This window comes from Ruditapes philippinarum, unplaced genomic scaffold, assembly GCF_026571515.1.
Source record: "Ruditapes philippinarum isolate M1 unplaced genomic scaffold, ASM2657151v2 ctg4537_1_1_1_1, whole genome shotgun sequence".
NCBI classification, from domain to species: domain Eukaryota; kingdom Metazoa; phylum Mollusca; class Bivalvia; order Venerida; family Veneridae; genus Ruditapes; species Ruditapes philippinarum.
This window is the reverse complement of record NW_026863717.1, coordinates 53,823-74,888: the sequence shown is the minus strand read 5'-3', so window position 1 is coordinate 74,888 and position 21,066 is coordinate 53,823. Positions and strand designations below refer to the sequence as shown.

Genomic DNA, 21,066 nt, shown 5'->3' with positions numbered 1-21,066 from the left:
CTGACCAAAAGTGATCTAGTGAAAGCACTTGCATGACCCTGAGTATACTCTAACACATTATTTTGGCAAATTGCCTTAACATATGCAGTGTTTTAGCTGACAAGAGTCTTAAGACAGGAAGTTTAGCAGGGGTCCAGACTCTAACTAACAAGGATCTGTGCCTGGGTGCTGTAATGTCATATTATTATTGAGAACATTTGAGAAATTGCCTGGTCTTGATGAATGACTGTAGCTATGGACAGGATACAAATAGCATACATGCCATAACGTCCCGGACAACCGGGAAATGCCCGGAAATAAGGTGTCTGTCCGGGAGGCGTCCCGGAGATGATTTATGTCCTTGTTAAAAAAAATCTCTAAAATAATCGACTTTGTAGCCAGAAATTTTATACTGTTTTATACTCTTATTGTCAAGTTGTTATTAGCTATTCTAGAATGCTAATAATGAACATTTATCCCCATACAGCACATTGCTACATGTATATACAGTAAATGGTGACACATAAAAAAAAATGACTAATTCATTGATTGGTATATCTAATGTGCCCCCTTCCAACTAACAATAATTGGCAATAACTTTGATCAATTGAATAATTAATTGTTTACCCCTTGTGGCTTCCTAAACGAAGGTGTCATAAACTGTAATTAACAACTTGCCAGCATAAATTTAAATCGCCTGCGGTCAAACAACGTGAAAATTATCGCTAAAGATGAGTTAATGACATAATCTACAAGATTCAGCAAATGTTTCAGGTAAAAGACATGGCTAATTGTCCTTTTCTTAACATAGCTTTATTCTATTCTGTGACTGATTGAATTTACAATGCCTTAACTTAATAATTACTCACATTGTGTCTTGTTTATGTTGTCATTAAATTTGCAAGTTGTAAATATCGGTAATATAGGTTGTATGCCACTATGTAAACTTTAGAAACAATACTGTAATGCTGATCAATGCCCTAGTCTCAATATTTCGACTGCAAGACAGACTGATTTTATAATCTGATATTTCATAGATGTCTGTCTTTACAAAGAACGACCATCGTCTATATAATAAAAAGCCCTAAAGCGCACAATTTGTTGGGTTAATCAATACCCCACCTCCAAATGAAGTGTCCAGAAAATGAGCCTAAAAATTATGGCATGTATGCATATGGTGACAGACAGACACATAGACAGAAAGACAAATCCCATTTCTATACCCCATCCCCTTTCCTTCGAAAACTTAGGGGACACAAAATAATGTGATCTAGACTTTTATTAATTTGTATTTTACAGCTGCTAATTAAATTTAATGTCAGAAATTATATTCTACGAGTTTCAGTTAGACATTCCTAGCTTATAGATAATATAATGCATGTCATAATTTTTTTATTTGTATCTTACAACTTTTTGCGTAATTAGACTAATAAAGTCTAGAGAAAAAAATATTTGCATCAATCTGAATCAGAAGTTATAGCAGTGCCAGACCCATGCCTGATCTCTTGGAGGAAGACATCGTCAAATTCTGCAAATTACTTTTAATTTCTGCATATTAATAATATATTTTTTAATTATACCTACGTAAAAAATTTAGCATTTTAATTCGCTGCATACTTCATTTGGCATCAGTACTTCTTTCTCCGAGAAAATGCACGATTTTCTCAGAAAATTTTCATGTTGACATACTTCTAAATTGGGTCATCATTTACGACTTTCTAATCAATATATCGTTGCCATCTCATCCATCCAATTATGAATATAGTCAAGATTTAATTTAAGCAGACGATTTGGTATATGTTGTAGATGCTATCACGGATTTATATTACATTGTAATACATTGTAATATAAATCCGTGATGCTATAGAGTAAGACAATGAAATATTATACGAGATATCTAAATCCATTTAATTTTTAACCTTCTTTGTTTCATGAGAATTTATTATAACAAAATGCACATTAAATTTTTGCACTTTTAAAGGGAGTGCAGTGAGGTTTTGTGACATGACAGGACTAGAAATAAGCTTTCGAGATTCTTTGAATATTCCATTTGATGAGGGTGTAGACCAAAAACTTGTATGCAAAATTTCAGATCATTTGCTTACTCTGTTTTTCTTTTTAAGAATAATTATTTTAATTGTGAAAAATGACACAAATTTAAACGAACGAACGAATGAATGAATATCCAATATATTGTTGATTATAATTCTTAACTATCTTTTTGCATATCTTTTTGATTTAAGTGCCTCAGCTGATCTATGTTAGAAATCCAAGTATTATGATTTTAGGCTTTTGGACCTCAGTGGAGTTCCTTTAAGAATATTTAAATGATAAAAATTCTTGATACTTAATCAAAGAGGGCTTGTTGTCAACGTTGTCTGTGTCTGTAAAATAGTTTGTATGCACTTGTTTTTTGTCCAGCCTTAATGCAGAGTTGTTGTTCCTGTCTCAAAAATTGTGGAGTGGAAAGCATTGTGTAGGAGATTTAAATTGTACATTCTTAGGCAACATCTATATCTTAGACAAGATCTAGATCTACATCAAAAGTCAATGTTTAAAAATGACCTTTTTAAATTAGTTGACGATGTTATTGTCAACAGCTCTGGGATGATATTGCCAATGTGCAGATGTCCATGAATGTATTTGAATTTAATGTAAATTTGTATAAAACTATATATATAAGAACACGGGTAACAATGAAATTGTTATTCTTTTACTTGAAGTCAGTTTGCTACACAAACATTAAACTACCTCCATATTGACATTTATTTATCATATACATGCATGTGGCACTTTTAGCTAGGAGACTACCGCGCGGACACTGAGAGGTGTACATTGACGTGAAGCTGTGAAGCTAAGAGTTTGAGGAGAAGCTCATTGTGTCTTCTATAGTTGCAGTGAGGTTCTCAGTCAGAATCCTAGATCAACCCTTAGCAAAGTTTGTCTTCGCCAATTTGATTATTTTCAGCATAATAAAACCAGTGATCACTTAAAATATATTGACATTCCATACAAATTCGATTATAAGCCGCAGCTTATTTTAATGTTTGGTAGGAGATTGCTGGGTTATTTCCAAGGATGGATTATTTTCAAGGGTGGTATATCTCTGGGTGAAATGAAATCTCACCCGATTTTTTTTTTCAAAGAAATTTTAAATTCATAATTAAAGTCTATTTTCAGTAGCTGGTGTTTTCAAGTATACGAAACAATAAACATTAATGTATAATGTAGAAATTAAGATTTTACCGTTACGTACGGTTTTGTTTTCTGTAGCCTGTGAGTATTTTGTTTTAATAAACATCACAGTATTGTAACCTCTTGTGTTTTTTTGTTTCTTCAGAAAATTTCACACTAAAACACAAACATCAAATTTATCTATGTATTATAATTAGCAGGAATTTTGTCAGAGAGCTTTTATTAGAATGTAAGTGAAAGGCGTATCTGATAAGCTCTTTTTCAAGGACGGCTATGTTTCAAGTTGTCTTTGATAATAGGAAAATGCTGTTTTTTTAGACAAGCTTACTTTCAAGACATGCTTATTGTCGATTTTTTTTAATCATAAGAACTTCCAATCAATGCGTCGGGCCCGTGTAGGGCTTTATAGTTAGGTGTTGGAGTTTGTTCCTGCGCCAGAATCAGTATTGCTAAAGACAACGTTTTCTTTATATATATCTTGAGCAAATGAAATATTTCTTATGCAAGGGCACATTGTAAGGCTGTGTAAGGGGTGAATGCTCAGTGGTACAAATAGGTGTAAAGCTTGGCAGAAGGGTGACCACATGACATTTCTTTACGATAAAATATTGGGTTACCGCTAATAGCTTGAGCGTATTTTTCATTATTTCTATCAATATTTGAATAATAAGGATACATCTAGGCAAAATGGTTCCGATCCCAATGGTACATATTTTTTCCTATGTAGCTCTTGTATTTTCCTGTTACGGCATTTCAAGTTCCTTTTGGACGAACCAACATTTTTTTACAGTATATATATTTTTTAAGTACTTGCTACATTTATCTCAGCTTCTTTGAAAATGAAAATGTCTTATCTGTTATATATACAACCTACTATACTTTAAACAATTTAATGCCTTAATAAGCAATATGCCTCCAGATTTAAAGCTAATTTTCATGAAAAGTTTGAAACTGCATTGTGCTTTACACATTCAACAATCAAACAAAACTTAGTGTAGATCTATTTTTCTCAAGTTTGATTTTCTTGAAATATTTTAGCTCATCTGGATGTGTGCAGTTCTAGAAAAAGATGCAACATTCTAGTTTTGCCCGGGAAGACATAAAAGTCTAAATTGCGTCTTCTATAAATGTACATATATACCTATCAAATGTGCACGAATGTCACGTATTTTGATATACTCTGATAGTAGTTATTGCGTATTTAGGATAGCTCTCTACACAGATATGAAAAATTTAATCAACATAGTACTATAAACATTTTTTGGAAATATTTTGTTCATGTGATAATATAAAATATGGCAAAGTTATCTTTTGCTTAACGAAGACGATAAAGATGTGCTAAACGAGAGACGATTTATACCTTACCCGGAAGCAATGGCCTCAAAAAACAAACAAAATGCTTGGAAATTCACGCCCCGTTTATTTTAAATAAAGGGAAGGTAAACATCAGTTTCAGATGTATATACTTAATTAAAAGATAACGATGCAGGAGTCGTCATCGTTAATTGTTGAAAAATGTCAAACAGTATTTACGATTTTATACAGATGTTTATCAAAAATGAAAATGAGATGCTGTTGAGTCTAAAAAAATGTATTCTTCTTCATAACTTCCTATTTTCAAATGACAGGCGAAAAGAAAAAAAATCTAAGAAAATTAATTTTTACGAATAGTTGCTTAGATGACACTGGTTAAGTTATTGAGAAAAAAATAAAGTTTATTTCTAGCAGAAAAGACAACTTGACTGACACTCACTTTGAACAGTGAGTGTTCAAAAGGTTCTAGAATTTATTTTGCGAAAACCGTTTGCTTATATACTGAAAGGTCCTGAAACGTACCAGCCAGAACTGGTGAATATATCATAGTGTTTCTTGGTAACAATCGTAAATCCCAGGGCACTTCAAAATTTACTGACCTACACTGTTTTTAGAGAACATAAATGCGAGGGATCCTTTTTCATCATTTTGGCCTCATAATTGTAATTAATTTCAAAAGTTTAAATAGTTGTTGTTTATGATTTGACAAGTAAATTTTACTTGTTCGACATAAAAATTGGCCATCCTAATTCCTATATGCTAAATTAGTAAAGTTTACTCACACAATACACACATACTATGAAAGAGATCTGTCTGTGTTATTTTTTTTACATACATGCCATATCCCTTGATGGGGACATTGTAAACTGTTCTGAGCTGTTGTATGTAAATTGCTTGGCAGGTATTGTAATGGATCGTAACGTCATGATTTAGTCAATGAAATTTAACATCTTCAACAGGTTCATAAAATAACACATTATCTCAACTAGAGCACAATTACTTAGATTAAAGAAAATTCATATTTTAAGATGGATTTCTTTTGTATGTGATTTAAATTTTTATGCTTCCACTTAGAAAGAGGCAAGCATACTGTAATGGGGTGTCTGTACTTACATTACGTCAATGTGCCTACATCCTGTTATCTTTTTCAGCTCAATAACTTGCAAATGATTATGCTGTGATTTATGTAAATATTAGTAGTATTGAAAAGGAATTGTCAGGTTGTTCCTACATAGGATGTGCTAATTTCCATTCAGAAGAAATAAAATGTTCTTTGCCCATGCATGAATCAGTGAATACTAAGCTAAATTGGGTATATAATAATTAAGAATCACAATGCCTGTGAATGTGCTACCAATGAGTCATTAAAAAAATCTTCAGGATAAAGGCTTCATTCAAGACTAGGTTTTATGAGCATAATTGCTTCACTTGATTTATGTAAAAGACTTTATGTTTTTTAGCCATTTTGACCTCAGATGAGCTTCTGTAAATTCTTGATGTGCATTAAGATCATAGATAATGAAATAGAATATTTCTTTTTTTAGCTTCGTTAATTGGTCACAATGGATGGTGCTTCAGGAAGTAATAATGAAGTTCCCCCTCCTGTACCCCCGAGAACATGGATGGGGCGTCCAGGTATGTAATAAATATTCAGGATTTATTTTGCATTTCAGGGCTTCCATTAATTTCCAAAATTAAGAAGTCAGATACTGAAAATTTCTGGCATTAGAAGTCTTATTATGTAAGGAAAGAAGGAAAAGCATTATATTTTGAAAATCAGGGATAAATGACTCCCAAACTTTTATAATAGAAGCTCTGCATTTAAAGGAAAAACAAACAATAAATAATAATTACTGAATGTTCGTGTTTGTGTGGCTTATCTGTTTATATACTGCATTTATAGTGGAATACCTGCAGGGTCTTTTGGTAATGGAAAAAATCATTGTGTTGTGGAAAAGGGGGAAATTTAGAAGTGGATAAAACTGTTCATTTGTTATGATAAAGTGGAAATAAGTACTTTAAAAAAAATTTAAAGAGATAAACAGGACTGAATTTCGGCCCCAGAAAAGCTCTTTTTATTAAATATATTATTTCCTTAGTTTGCTGTTAAAGTTGAATAGTTGAAATCACCAAAGCCAAAGCCTGTTATGAAATTGTGGATTGAAATCTGGCTAAGGTTGCCAAAAATGTCATTAATGTTAGATTCCTATTATGTCTACTTTATGGAAGATTGTAGGGTATACTAGTACATGTACTAATTAGCCAGTTATGCCATGGTTTCATTATACATGTAGTATTTGAAAGTCGTAAAGAAAATGGGTCATTTGTAAAATTGAGAGGGTTTATTATAATTAACTCTGAAGAAATGTAAAAGTAAAATTACTCAAAGTAGCAGTAATTCAGGGAAAATTTCCTTGCTATAAACTAGTAATAATGAAACTCCTGATTGTGTAATATAAGGCCTAGCAAAGCTGAAAAATCTCTATATGACTTTAAAAATGTTGATATATGTATGACACAAACAAAGAAAGTGTAACACCATTGTCTTCCTTGTTGCTTGTTATTGTTAAATATGTACATGTAATTCTTTTTTTTTTTATAATTTGATTTGATAAAGACAAAGTTTAGAAATACAGCCATACATGTATGTTGAAATGTTCAGTAATTTTTATTTTTGTGTTAGTTTTAAACACTATATTGCAGATTTATTTCAACTGCTTGGCCTGAATCATCCTTATTTTTGAAAACTCAAAGTCTCATGTTATGTTCAAAGGTCAGAATTTAGTACTGAGAAGTGTTGATATATTGTTGATTATGATACAATACAGATGTGTCATATATACATTTATTGTTTTGTTTGACAATGTATTTAAATTGAACTTGCTTTACCTAGGTCAGACAATGAGCTTGCCATATGGGGCAGGTTTAGATGGATATCCGACAGGTAGCCATATTGGAATGAGAACCAGTCATTCGTTTCATACAGAACATAGCTGGAACCAGTCAAATACAGGAAATGCTAGGCCACAGTCAGTACCAATGCCACCACCTAGTTCAAACACTTCTGATCCCAGATTAATATCCTTGTCACCGCCAGGGCAGTCATCTCAAGGTCATAGGTCGCAGGGGTCATTTTTTAGTGACCTTGAAGGATTGGACTTTACAGCAAGAAATTCAGATCCGGTTGAGACTAAACAAACTGATAGTAGTGGACCTAAAATATATCCAGACATAAGCTCAGCTTTTAGGTGAGTTTTTTTTTTCTAACTAATCTTGTCTGAAAGTAAAAACTATCTGCTATATACTTGTTGAGATTGTAGTTAAAGTTCGTCTTATTTAAAGACTTGAATTTTTGTATTTTGTTTAGAGTTGCACCATTTAAGATCATTGAAATTATAGATTTTCATGTAAGTCACACATGATATTATATGGGTACAAGTCTTCAGATGTGTATGATTACTTATGTATAACTCAGGTTTGCTTTTAACGCCTTTTTTTTGGGCTACGGTACCCTACTATTGTTGATGTTGGCATCAGTGGTTAAGGTGTCTGCCTCTTAACCCAGGTATCATAGGTTTTAGCCCTACTTGGGACATGACCATGTTTCCAACAAACCCAAAAGTGATTAAGATAATAAGTTGCAAGAACTTGTTTCGCAATCAAGCTTAAATAAATATGTTTAAACTAAAGCATTACATGTAATTTCTTGTATAGTTTTACATTCATCAACCACTTTCCACATGTTTTTGAGATTATTACTGAAAGTCACTGTCCAAGGCCTGTAACTCTAGTAAGGATCTTTGTAAATTTAGTAAAGTGCATTATCTTTCACTACAGTCATTTGAGACAACTGCTGGTACTTGCTAGAAATTTCATTCATATCATTAGGATTCAGCGATTATTTTTACTTATTTTATAGCCTATATTCGGTCATATTCCCAATTTGAAAAAAAAAGTGTTTTATTTTCCTACTTCACAGGAAAAAATTCCTAATTAAAAGTTGCAAAATAAAAATATTGAATAAAAAATTCTAAAATATTTGAAAATAAGGGCTTCTAAACTGTTATATAGAGGATATTTGTTTGTTTTGCATGTAAGATCGAAATATAATTTCACTGAGTGAACACCAGATGCAATATTTTCACGAGTGGCGTAGCCACGAGTGAAAATATAATAGCTGGTGTTCACGAATGAAATATATTTCAATCTTATATGTAAAACAAATAAATTTTCTTTTTATTTCATGCGTTTTAAGTGATTTTAAGTAATTTTTACTGATTTTGCCGCGTAACGTCGCGCATTCTCCTTTGTGACGTCATTATATCATGACGTCACATCATCAATTTTGAAATATAGTTCTGTTTTATTTCTCTAATTTTGTTACATTTTCAACATGATGTATAGTGACATCGACTTTCTTTTCCTAAAGAAGCAAAATTTACGCATGACGGCATTTATTTCTGCCTGTTATTCCATTTAGTTATGATTTTCTTTTCATCCGCATTCAGATATAGTCCGGCTACAGTGAAAATTATATTTTATAAATTTCACTAGTGGTTTATCAGAATATAATCATCTGATATATTACAATAAAACACTGGAAAGCATGAAATAAAGTGCTTAAATGTTTTAAGTGCTTAAATGTTTGAAGATGCCATCCTAGATGGTGTGGTTGTTTGCATTTATTTAATCACTTCAAAATTTCAGTCATGCATTTTTTCCTAATTTTTAACAAAACATCGTTGAAATTCCCAATTCCATTGGAATGAGTGATGTTCCCAAAATCCTTGATAAAAAAATCCTTGGAATTTGATAAAAGTCCACTCTCCAAGATCCATAACTCTTTCATGTATTTTGACTGAATTATGTCCCTTTGTGAATTGAAAAAATTCCTAGGTCACTTTTAACATATTAACCTTTCATGTCTTTTCAATAAAATTTGTCTGGCTGTTAATTCCTCCATGGCTCTTTTTATACTATTAATTTCTGAGAACAATTGAGCACAGTCCTTTATCATTATATTGTTATTGTTATTACAGAGAATTGAAGCAGACGCCTCAGGCAGGTTCAGAATGGAATAACAGAAATTTGCCAGTTTCAAATCGAAACTCTATGCCTTCCCCTTATGGCTGGGACCCGGCTTTATCACAAATGGCTGCGGGTGGTTTTACGACTGGTTCCACTTCTGTACCAACAACTCCAATACCTGGTCCTTATACACAACCAGGGGCTGGTAATTACATGGGCTACAACTTGGGGAACCAGTTTCCTGTCCAGAATCCTAATTTTTATGCCGGGTATTCTGGAAATATGTTTCCAACCAGTGCTGGCATAAGTACAGGTGCTGTAAACTCTGCCAGTTTGAATCGAAATATATCTGTCGGGACAAATGAGGAAAATGTTACGGACGGCTTTAATATGGTGCCAGACGCCGATTCTGATCCATGGTCTGAATCAGACTTCTTCAATCAAAATGACCAGCAAACTGCGGGGAGTGAAAAATCAGTAAAAACTCACAGGAGAAACAATAGTGATTTAATACAGTTAGGTTTTGAAGGTGTTTTGACTTCAGAGGAGAATGAGTACTTTTCTTTGGAATATTTCGATCCATTACACAAACGAGGGCGAACAATGTCAGTTTCTACACCGAGTTCACTAGCTTCTTCAAATTACTTTTTTGCCAAACCACCCGAAGAGACAGTCATTAGCACGGATCGAAATGATTGGGTAACTTTCGATGAATCAGATTTTGAGTTTGGTCGATCAGATAATACAGATTTACCAGACAAATTTGTTCAATCAAGGGCAGACGACTTTATGCCGTCTGCTGCAGAACAAGCATTGGATGAAAGCAAGGTACCTAGATTTATACAATATTTTTTCTTTTTTCAGGGCTTTTTATATTTTTTATTGCCAAAGAGTTGCTTCACTTCAGTTTTATCAGTTTGCTTTTAAGATTTCCCTTAAATTTTACTAAAAGTGTTATCAACACTATATCATCTCTCTCACTTTTTTCTAAAAAAAAAAAAACAACTCAGAATACGTCTTCTACTCTTCAAAAACTTCACTGATTGTCTTGAAATACTTATAAGGAGGTATAAGATATATAGTTGCCAATTTTTTTTACGGAAATAAAAATGTAGTCAACAATGAATGAATGAAATGAGCTACTTGAATTTTAACGCAAAAGGCAGTTGTTAAGCACAGTACCTAAGTTGTTACAATATTTTATATTTGCGTTTATTTGAAGGTTGGTCACGAGAAGTTGCGAAGGAAGTTGTATATAGATGAAGAGTCCGATGCCTTTTGTCAGATGGTTGCAGAGTAAGTACTTAGTTATATTTTATGCATAATTTTTAGCTTGAATATACAAGAATACATAGAGCTCTTGTATATATTTTTTAGGGTGGAAGAAGGAGTATAAATATATATAAAAATAGAAAATAAGTCCCGAAAAAAAAAGTCAAATATAATAAAATAAAAAACCACAGTCCATTATATATATATAATATATATATATCCGCGCAGTCTGATCAGGATCCATGCTGTTTGCTATCAGTTTCTCTACTTATAATAGGGTTTGTAAGCGAACAGCATGGATCCTGATCAGACAGCATGGATACGCAAGCTGGTCTGGACACATGCTGGTCGCAAACACACTATGTTGGTTTTTGTCATGGCGCGGCTCATTTATTTTTCTCTTTTAGGTTGAAGAAGGAGTATAAATCGACAGATGAGAGGACAAACCTTGGCTTTATAGTCAGTCCAATGTGCAATAAACAACAGGATCCCATGTCCGTGAAGATAGTCGTACATTCAGAATTTGCCACCGAGCCTTTCTCGTTTACGAGTGATGGTGAGAATTATAGTACAACCTCTGAAGAGCAACCACCCTTTGGGAGACAAAGATTTTGGTTGTTGTAAAGAGGTGGTTGTTCTACAGAGGTTAAATATAATGTGAAATTTTACTTTGGGGAAAAGATGATAATATTGTTGTAAAGAGGTGGTTGTTCTACAGAGGTTAAATATAATGTGAAGTGTTACTTTGGGGAAAAGATGATAATGTTGTTGTAAACTGGTGATTGCTCATCAGAGGTTAAATATAATGTGAAATTTCACTTTGGGAAAAAGATGATAATGTTGTTGTAAAGAGGTGGTTGCTTTACAGAGGTTAAATGTAATGTGAAGTTTCACTTTGGAGAAAAGTTACACAGTTGTTGTAAAGAGGTTAAATATAATGTGAAGTGTTACTTTGGGGATAAGATGAAAATGTTGTTGTAAAGAGGTGGTTGCTCTTCAGAGGTTAAATATAATGTGAAGTTTCACTTTTGGAAAAGATTATTGTTTTTCATCCCTGTGGGTTTGTATCATGCTGGAACCTAGAATTCCTTAAAGTTAGGAAATCAATATAGCTTCCTTACAGAATGTTGTTAGTTTTACTAATGTACTAGATTTATATGATTAAATAGTGTATGAAGAGGCATATATAATGTTAAAGCTTGTATTATTTTACTTTTTAATATATTTTCAAAATTTTCATGAAAATTAATATGAATCTGGAGATATGCTGCTTTAAATCTTATTTGACAATTACATGTAGCAGTTAGGAAATAATAAGTCTGAAATAACGCACAGAGGGGCATCTTAAGTAGAGCTCAGAAGTCACATTATGATCTATAACAATGTTGATGCGGCAAAAAAAAAAGAATAAGAAAAATAGCTTTTTTTTTTTTGTATTTCAGTACACAGTCTGGTAATAAAAATATCTTTGTTTTATTTTTGTATTTCAGTACACAATCTTCTAATAAAAATAGCTTTGTTTTATTTTTGTATTTCAGTACACAGTCTTCTAATAAAAATATCTTTGATTTATTTTTGTATTTCAGTACACAGTCTTCTAATAAAAATATCTTTGATTTATTTTTGTATTTCAGTACACAGTCTTCTAATAAAAATATCTTTGTTTTATTTTTGTATTTCAGTACACAATCTTCTAATAAAAATAGCTTTGTTTTATTTTTGTATTTCAGTACACAGTCTTCTAATAAAAATATCTTTGATTTATTTTTGTATTTCAGTACACAGTCTTCTAATAAAAATATCTTTGATTTATTTTTGTATTTCAGTACACAGTCTTCTAATAAAAATATCTTTGTTTTATTTTTGTATTTCAGTACACAATCTTCTAATAAAAATAGCTTTGTTTTATTTTTGTATTTCAGTACACAGTCTTCTAATAAAAATATCTTTGTTTTATTTTTGTATTTCAGTACACAATCTTCTAATAAAAATATCTTTGTTTTATTTTTGTATTTCAGTACACAATCTTCTAATAAAAATATCTTTGATTTATTTTTGTATTTCAGTACACAGTCTGGTAGAGCATATTATAAATCATGTACTGTACAGCCGCTTGACTGGTTCTATGCCAAGTCACATGATAGAGTCTCTAAAATCCGTGGATTTTATCCTCAAAGTCAACGATCGGTCGGAGTATCTCCTGAAGTAAGATTTTAACATTAACTGTTTTATCATTTTATCATTATTTTGATCATTTTCTTTCAGTTTTTGTAGAAGTATGCTTGAAATTTTAATGGGTAACTTTATGGAAATGATATTTATTTGTAATGTTGCATTTGAATGTAATGTGAACTATATTATTATTGCATAGAAAATTTATTGCATACAAAATTTCAGATTGTTATACAATCATGTATTTTTGAGTTGTGAATTATAATTATATAAATATGAAATGCCTATTGTATCTGTTAAGACAAAAACATTTTTTTTTTCTTGATACAGTTGCTGCAACAGTATTTCCTTTAGCCCTAACTATGCTAATTATCTTAAATAGACTTGGCAATCTTTCAGTGTGGACAAAACCATTCATCATTTTTAGGAAAAAAGTTTAAAATATGTAGTGACTGAATGGCGAAAAGTTTAGACCATGCTCTTGGTCTGCTCTTGTCGCATGGTTGAAATCTGTTGTTGCCAGAAGGCTAAGAGTTAACATAAGATATTTGTATATGTATATTCAGTGAGTTCCCGCTGTCCAAGTACAGCTACACACATGACAGTTTAAAGATGGATCAGGATTTGTGTTTTCGAATCATGAGACGCCAAGATGTTGCCTTGCCTTTTCTTAGAACAGTAAGTTTTTGACAGAATATTAATGCATTTAGACTGAAGGAGTTATCCTTGGCAAAAATTAGAATTATAAAAAAAGTAAAGTCAGTATTTGATTTATTTTTAGCTCGACTATTCGAAGAATATGAGAGCTATTGTAGTCGCCCCGGCGTCGGCGTCCGCGTCGGCGTCTGCGTTGGTTAAAGTTTTTTGTAAATTCAAATATCTCAATTATTGCTTGAGATATTCAATTGAAACTTACAATACTTATTTATAGTAACAATGTACATCAGATTGACAAGTTGGATAACTCTACCTACAATATTGACAGAATTATGCCCCTTTTTAACTTAGAAATTTTGGTTAAAGTTTTTTGTAAAGTCAAATATCTCAATTATTGCTTGAGATATTCAATTGAAACTTGCAATACTTATTTATAGTAACAATGTTCATCAGATTGACAAGTTGGATAACTCTGCCTACAATATTGACAGAATTATGCCCCTTTTTAACTTAGAAATTTTGGTAAAAGTTTTTTGTAAAGTCAAATATCTCAATTATTGCTTGAGATATTCAATTGAAACTTACAATACTTATTTATAGTAACAATGTACATGAGATTGACAAGTTGGATAACTCTACCTAGAATATTGACAGAATTATGCCCCTTTTAACTTAGAAATTTTGGTTAAAGGTTTTTGTTAAGTCAAATATCTCAATTATTGCTTGAGATTTTCAATTTAACCTTACAATACTTATTTATAGTAACAATGTTTATCAGTTTGCAAAATCGCATAACTTTGCCTGCAATATTTGCAGAATTATTTGTTTTGAAAGTTAGAAATTTTGTTTAAAGGTTAAAGGTCTTCAAAGATATTTACTTGAAACTTTACACATGTACTTAGGGTCATAATTGGAGGGTCATAATTGTTGTATGTCACTGACCAAGTTCCATAACTCTACTCGCATTAAGGCTGATTCATCTCCCCTTTTCTACTTAGTCTCTTGGTTTATGTTTACATGCAAGTTTTACATATCTCAATAGCTATTAAAGATATTTATTTAAAACTTCACATATGCATTAAGAATCATAATTGTAGGTCACTGACCAAGATCCATAATTCTATCTTGCATTTAGGCTGATTTTTCTCCCCTTTTTCAACTTATAAATTCCTGGTAAAGTTTTGCTTGTAAGCTGTTATGTCCATAACTACTGAAGAGTTTGTGCCTTTTTGGGACATTTTTATGCATTCATAATAATAAAGCAGTGATTTACTTGATAAAACATCTTAATAACAAGCCTAAAATTGTACCTTTTTCAGTCAATTTTATGTATTCATAGGTAATTAGCATTATTATACTCAATAAAACACCCTTGTGACAATTTTTGGATAGTCAGTATTGGCTTGACTATTCAAAAATTGTCACAAGGGTGAGTATAATAATGCTAATTACTGACTAAGAATTTACGTTCAAGTTGCATACCACCTCAGATATTTTCCTATTCCATTGACATCTCGCTTTGAAACAAGTTGAAATTTTATGCACTTCTTTGAGAGCATAATAGGACTCTCCCAAAGACCTATAGCCATAACATGGATTTAAAGAAAAATTTGGCCCTTTTGTTAATTTAGAAAATGTTACATTATCAAGGCTCTTTTAATATCAAACACTTAGAATAGTCGAGCATGCTGTCCTACCGACAGCTCTTGTATTGGTAACTACCTGTTAAGATAGTGCATTGGTTTTTTGTGTCCCCTTGAAAAAGGCGACATATAGGGGTTACTTTTGTCGGCGGCGTCGTTGTCGTCGGCGTTGTCGGCGTCCCCTAAAGCTTGTCCGGAGCATAAGTCAGTCATTATCAGTTGGATTGACTTCAAACTTGGTATGCATGCTTCTTATAATGACCCGAAGTGCAGTGCACAAGAACGGGTACTCTGCACTTCTTTTTTAGCTTGACTATTCGATAAGAAAAAGTAGAGCTATTGTAGTCACCCGAGCGTCGGCGTCGGCGTCTGCGTCGGTTAAAGTTTTTGTAATAGTTTAAATATTTTCAAAGTCCATTGACATATGGCTTTGAAACTTTGCACACTTGTTCACCATCATGACCCCAACCTGTAGACAGGAGGAGGTAACTCTATCAAGCATTTTGACAGAATTGTGCCCCTTTTTCGACTTAGAATTTACGTTAAAGTTTTTGTAATAGTTCAAATATTTTCAAAGTCCATTGACATATGGCTTTGAAACTTTGCACACTTGTTCACCATCATGACCCCAACCTGTAGACAGAGGAGGTAACTCTATCAAGCATTTTGACAGAATTATGCCCCTTTTTCGACTTAGAATTTACGTTAAAGTTTTTGTAATAGTTCAAATATTTTCAAAGTCCTTTGACATATGGCTTTGAAACTTTGCACACTTGTTCACCATCATGACCCCAACCTGTAAACAGGAGGTGATAACTGTATCAAGTATTTTTTTTACTATCAAGCACTAAGAATAGTCGAGCGTTGCTTGTTTTGAGTTATTGCCCTTTGTTAATTTTCGTACTTTATTTTTGTCCGGGCCATTTCTCTTCAACTATAAAAGCTATGGACTTGAAACTTCATAGGATGATAGATCTCATTAAGAAGAAGTGCAGTGCACAAGAACTGGTACTCTGCATTTCATATTTTTTGAGTTATTGCCCTTTGTTAATTTTCATACTTTATTTTTGTCCGGGCCATTTCTCCTAAAGTGTAAAAGCTATGGACATGAAACTTCATAGGATGATAAATCTCATTAAGAAGAAGTGCAGTGCACAAGAACTGGTACTCTGAATTTCTTATTTTTTGAGTTATTGCCCTTTGTTAATTTTTATACTTTATTTTTGTCCGGGCCATTTCTCCTAAAGTATAAAAGCTATGGACTTGAAACTTCAAAGGATGATAGATCTCATTAAGAAGAAGTGCAGTGCACAAGAACGGGTACTCTGCATTTCTTATTTTTTGAGTTATTGCCCTTTGTTAATTTTCATACTTTATTTTTGTCCGGGCCATTTCTCCTAAATTACAAAAGCTTTAGACTTGAAACTTAATAGGATGATAGATCTTATAGATAAGAAGTGCAGTGCACAGAGACTGCTTCTCTGCATTTCTTATTTTTAGCTCACCTGTCACAAAGTGACAGGGTGAGCTTTTGTGATCGCTTTTCGTCTGGCATCCGTCCGTAAACTTTTACTTTAAATTACATCTCCTCATAAACCACTAAGCCAATTTCATCCAAACTTCACAGGAATGTTCCTTTGGTGGTCACCTTTAAAAATTGTTCAAAGAATTTAATTCCATGCAGAACTCTGGTTGCCATGGCAACCGAAAGAAAAAACTTTAAATATCTTCTTTTAAAAAACCATAAGAGCTAGAGCTTAGATATTTGGCATGAAACATCTTCTAGTGAGTGTCTACCAAGTTTGTTCAAATAAAAGCCCTGGGGTCAAAATTGGCCCCGCCCTGGGGGGTCATTGATTTTCAATATATGCATATAGTAAAAACTTAAAAAATCTTCTTTTAAAGAACCCAAAGAGCTAGAGCTAAGATATTTCGCATGAAACATGTTCTAATGGGTGTCTACCAAGTTTGTTCAAATAAAAGCCCTGGGGTCAAAATTGGCCCGCCCCGGGGGGTCATTGATTTTCCCTATATGCATATAGTAAAAACTTAAAAAATCTTCTTTTAAAGAACTTAAAGAGCTATGGCTAAGATATTGAGCATCAAACATGTTCTAATGGGTGTCTACCAAGTTTGTTCAAATAAAAGCCCTGGGGTCAAAATTGGCCACGCCCAGGGGGTCATTGATTTTCCCTATATGCATATAGTAAAAACTTAAAAAATCTTCTTTTAAAGAACCAAAAGAGTTAGAGCTAAGATATTTAGCATGAAACATGTTCTAATAAGTGTCTATCAAGTTTGTTCAAATAAAAGCCCTGGGGTCAAAATTGGCCCCGCCCCGGGGGGTCATTGATTTTCCCTATATGCATATAGTAAAAACTTAAAAAATCTTCTTTTAAAGAACCAAAAGAGTTAGAGCTAAGATATTTCGCATGAAACATGTTCTAATGGGTGTCTACCAAGTTTGTTCAAATAAAAGCCCTGGGGTCAAAATTGGCCCCGCCCCGGGGGGTCATTGATTTTCCCTATATGCATATAGTAAAAACTTAAAAAATCTTCTTTTAAAGAACTTAAAGAGCTATGGCTAAGATATTGAGCATCAAACATGTTCTAATGGGTGTCTACCAAGTTTGTTCAAATAAAAGCCCTGGGGTCAAAATTGGCCACGCCCCGGGGGTCATTGATTTTCCCTATATGCATATAGTAAAAACTTAAAAAATCTTCTTTTAAAGAACCAAAAGAGTTAGAGCTAAGATATTTAGCATGAAACATGTTCTAATAAGTGTCTATCAAGTTTGTTCAAATAAAAGCCCTGGGGTCAAAATTGGCCCCGCCCCGGGGGGTCATTGATTTTCCCTATATGCATATAGTAAAAACTTAAAAAATCTTCTTTTAAAGAACCAAAAGAGTTAGAGCTAAGATATTTAGCATGAAACATGTTCTAATAAGTGTCTACCAAGTTTGTTCAAATAAAAGCCCTGGGGTCAAAATTGGCCCCGCCCTGGGGGTCATTGATTTTCCCAATATGCATATCGTAAAAACTTAAAAAATCTTCTTTTAAAGAACTCAAAGAGCTATGGCTAAGATATTTAGCATGAAACATGTTCTAATAAGTGTCTATCAAGTTTGTTCAAATAAAAGCCCTGGGGTCAAAATTGGCCCCGCCCCGGGGGGTCATTGATTTTCCCTATATGCATATAGTAAAAACTTAAAAAATCTTCTTTTAAAGAACCAAAAGAGTTAGAGCTAAGATATTTAGCATGAAACATGTTCTAATGGGTGTCTACCAAGTTTGTTCAAATAAAAGCCCTGGGGTCAAAATTGGCCCCGCCCCGGGGGGTCATTGATTTTCCCTATATGCATATAGTAAAAACTTAAAAAATCTTCTTTTAAAGAACTTAAAGAGCTATGGCTAAGATATTGAGCATCAAACATGTTCTAATGGGTGTCTACCAAGTTTGTTCAAATAAAAGCCCTGGGGTCAAAATTGGCCACGCCCCGGGGGTCATTGATTTTCCCTATATGCATATAGTAAAAACTTAAAAAAAAATCTTTTAAAGAACCAAAAGAGTTAGAGCTAAGATATTTAGCATGAAACATGTTCTAATAAGTGTCTACCAAGTTTGTTCAAATAAAAGCCCTGGGGTCAAAATTGGCCCCGCCCCGGGGGGTCATTGATTTTCCCTATATGCATATAGTAAAAACTTAAAAAATCTTCTTTTAAAGAACCAAAAGAGTTAGAGCTAAGATATTTAGCATGAAACATGTTCTAATAAGTGTCTACCAAGTTTGTTCAAATAAAAGCCCTGGGGTCAAAATTGGCCCCGCCCCGGGGGGTCATTGATTTTCCCTATATGCATATAGTAAAAACTTAAAAAATCTTCTTTTAAAGAACTCAAAGAGCTATGGCTAAGATATTTAGCATCAAACATGTTCTAATAGGTGTCTACCAAGTTTGTTCAAATAAAAGCCCTGGGGTCAAAATTGGCACCGCCCCGGGGGTCATTGATTTTCCTTATATGTGTATAGCAAAAACTTAAAAAATCTTCTTTGAGAAAACCCAAATAGCTAGAGTTAAGATATTAAGCATGAAACATCTTTTAGTGAGTGTCTACAAAGTTTGTTCAAATAAAAGACCTGGGGTCAAAATTGGCCCCGCCCCGGGGGTCATTGATTTTCTTTATATGTGTATAGCAAAAACTTAAAATCTTCTTTGAAAAAATCCAAATAGCTAGAGTTTAGATATTAAGCATGAAACATCTTCTAGTAAGTGTCTACAAAGTTTGTTCAAATAAAAGCCCTGGGGTCAAAATTGGCCCGGCCCCAGGGGTGTCATTGTTTTTAACTATATGTGTATAGTAAAAACTTAAAAAAAATCTTCTTTTAAAAAGCCCAATGAGCTAGAGCTTAGATGTTTAGCATGAAACATCTTCTTATGGGTGTCTACCAAGTTTGTGCAAATAAAAGCCCTTGGGTTAAATTGGCCCTCCAACGTTGGGGGGGGTGGGGTGGGGGTTGGGGGGGCCTATATACAGGTGAGCGACCTCAGGGCCATCATGGCCCTCTTGTTTGAGTTATTGCCCTTTGTTGATTTTCAAATTTCATTTTTGTCGTGGCCATTTCTCCTAAACTATATTGTTCACAAGGCGACACATCCGACTCGCGGAGTTCTAGTTGACAGTATTTGTGGTTCTGTCCATAGATCATAACTTATTCGATGGACAACTAGAGACACTTTAACCTACATTCCTGTGATTCAATGCAGAGGTTTGTTTCGACCTATGAATGGCCATTATTGAAGTCAAGGTCAATTGATCAAAGGTCAAGGTCATCATGGCCTAAAGCAAAGAAATCTTGTGCAACCAATTACTTTGTGAAGTGAACGCTTTGGTCTGAATTTGTCGATTTGGTGTTGTGGTAACTGTTAGGTAATGAGTAGATGATGACTCCTTTTGACAGGAGTTAGTTAATGAAAGGTCAAGGGTCACCACACCTGCAAATTGGCTGATTGGCTATCGAATTGCTGTACTGGGATGATAATACATGGCAACCTGCTTCCCTGGATAACTAACTAGTAATTGCCTATTTCTTCTCAAGTGAATGACTACTTATCACACATTATCAGCACATAAGACACAATGTCTGTATCAAATGTCACAGAGATATCTCGCATCGCCTGAGGATTAAACCACAAACCCCTGTATTACAAACTCAATGCTCTGCTATTGAGGTAATCTTGCTAATTAATGGCCCCACAACTCACTTAAATAATGTTTCAGCTTTCATTACTACAGTCAAACCTGATTTAAAGACCACTTCAGAATAAAGACCACCCTGTAAATTAAGACCACTCTTTAACAAACCAATACAATAGAGTAAAACCTGAATAAAGCCCACTTGTCTATAAAGGCCATGTATGGTCTTTTCCTTAGGTGGCCTTTATTCACAAGTTTGACTGTATCTTGCTGAAATGCATGTATATTAAATTACTATAGTAAAGATTGAAGATTGTCACATGACCTGGAGAATGTTTGTAGGCCTTGTGACCAATGTTTTGTAGTAAGTTACTATTGTGTTGTGGAACTTGTATTTTGTTGGCATTTTAGGTTGATGATGACAATCAGCAGTTGTATTTCCCACAGGACCATGTTAAAGATACAGAGGTTACAAGGTATGCTCATAAAAATGAGTTTTAGTATGACTATGTTACTACGTACTACAGCTAGTGTATTCATGTAATTATTGTGAAGGTTTAAAGGGACTCCACTGAGGTTTTTTTTGACATGATAAGAATAAGGCTAAGAAT

At 33.3% G+C, this 21,066-nt stretch overlaps 2 protein-coding genes across 7 annotated transcripts in view; one reads left to right on the top strand and one right to left on the bottom strand.

Annotated features, from left to right (window-relative positions):
• LOC132723116 (uncharacterized) overlaps window positions 1–1,692 on the bottom strand; it is a 35,033-nt gene extending 33,341 nt beyond the window's left edge. For 2 of the 3 annotated variants that reach the window (XR_009624696.1, XM_060707785.1), the window contains exon 1: window positions 1,560–1,684. The gene's annotated coding sequence lies outside the window, so the exon portion shown is untranslated. Of the gene's footprint in view, window positions 1–1,559 lie in introns of all 3 variants that reach the window. The other variant, XM_060707786.1, reaches the window with a different exon arrangement.
• Window positions 1,693–4,514: 2,822 nt separating this feature from the next.
• The window catches only part of LOC132723114 (phosphatidylinositol 4-phosphate 3-kinase C2 domain-containing subunit beta-like), a 60,298-nt gene continuing 43,746 nt past the window's right edge, over window positions 4,515–21,066 (top strand). For all 4 annotated transcript variants that reach the window (XM_060707783.1, XM_060707782.1, XM_060707781.1 and 1 more), the window contains exons 1-9: window positions 4,515–4,613; window positions 6,033–6,123; window positions 7,382–7,736; window positions 9,528–10,344; window positions 10,739–10,812; window positions 11,196–11,344; window positions 12,855–12,993; window positions 13,527–13,638; window positions 20,867–20,931. In XM_060707783.1, the coding sequence (XP_060563766.1) occupies window positions 6,051–6,123; window positions 7,382–7,736; window positions 9,528–10,344; window positions 10,739–10,812; window positions 11,196–11,344; window positions 12,855–12,993; window positions 13,527–13,638; window positions 20,867–20,931 (1,784 nt within the window). In that variant the 5' untranslated portion in view covers window positions 4,515–4,613; window positions 6,033–6,050. The remainder of the gene's footprint in view (window positions 4,614–6,032; window positions 6,124–7,381; window positions 7,737–9,527; window positions 10,345–10,738; window positions 10,813–11,195; window positions 11,345–12,854; window positions 12,994–13,526; window positions 13,639–20,866; window positions 20,932–21,066) is intronic.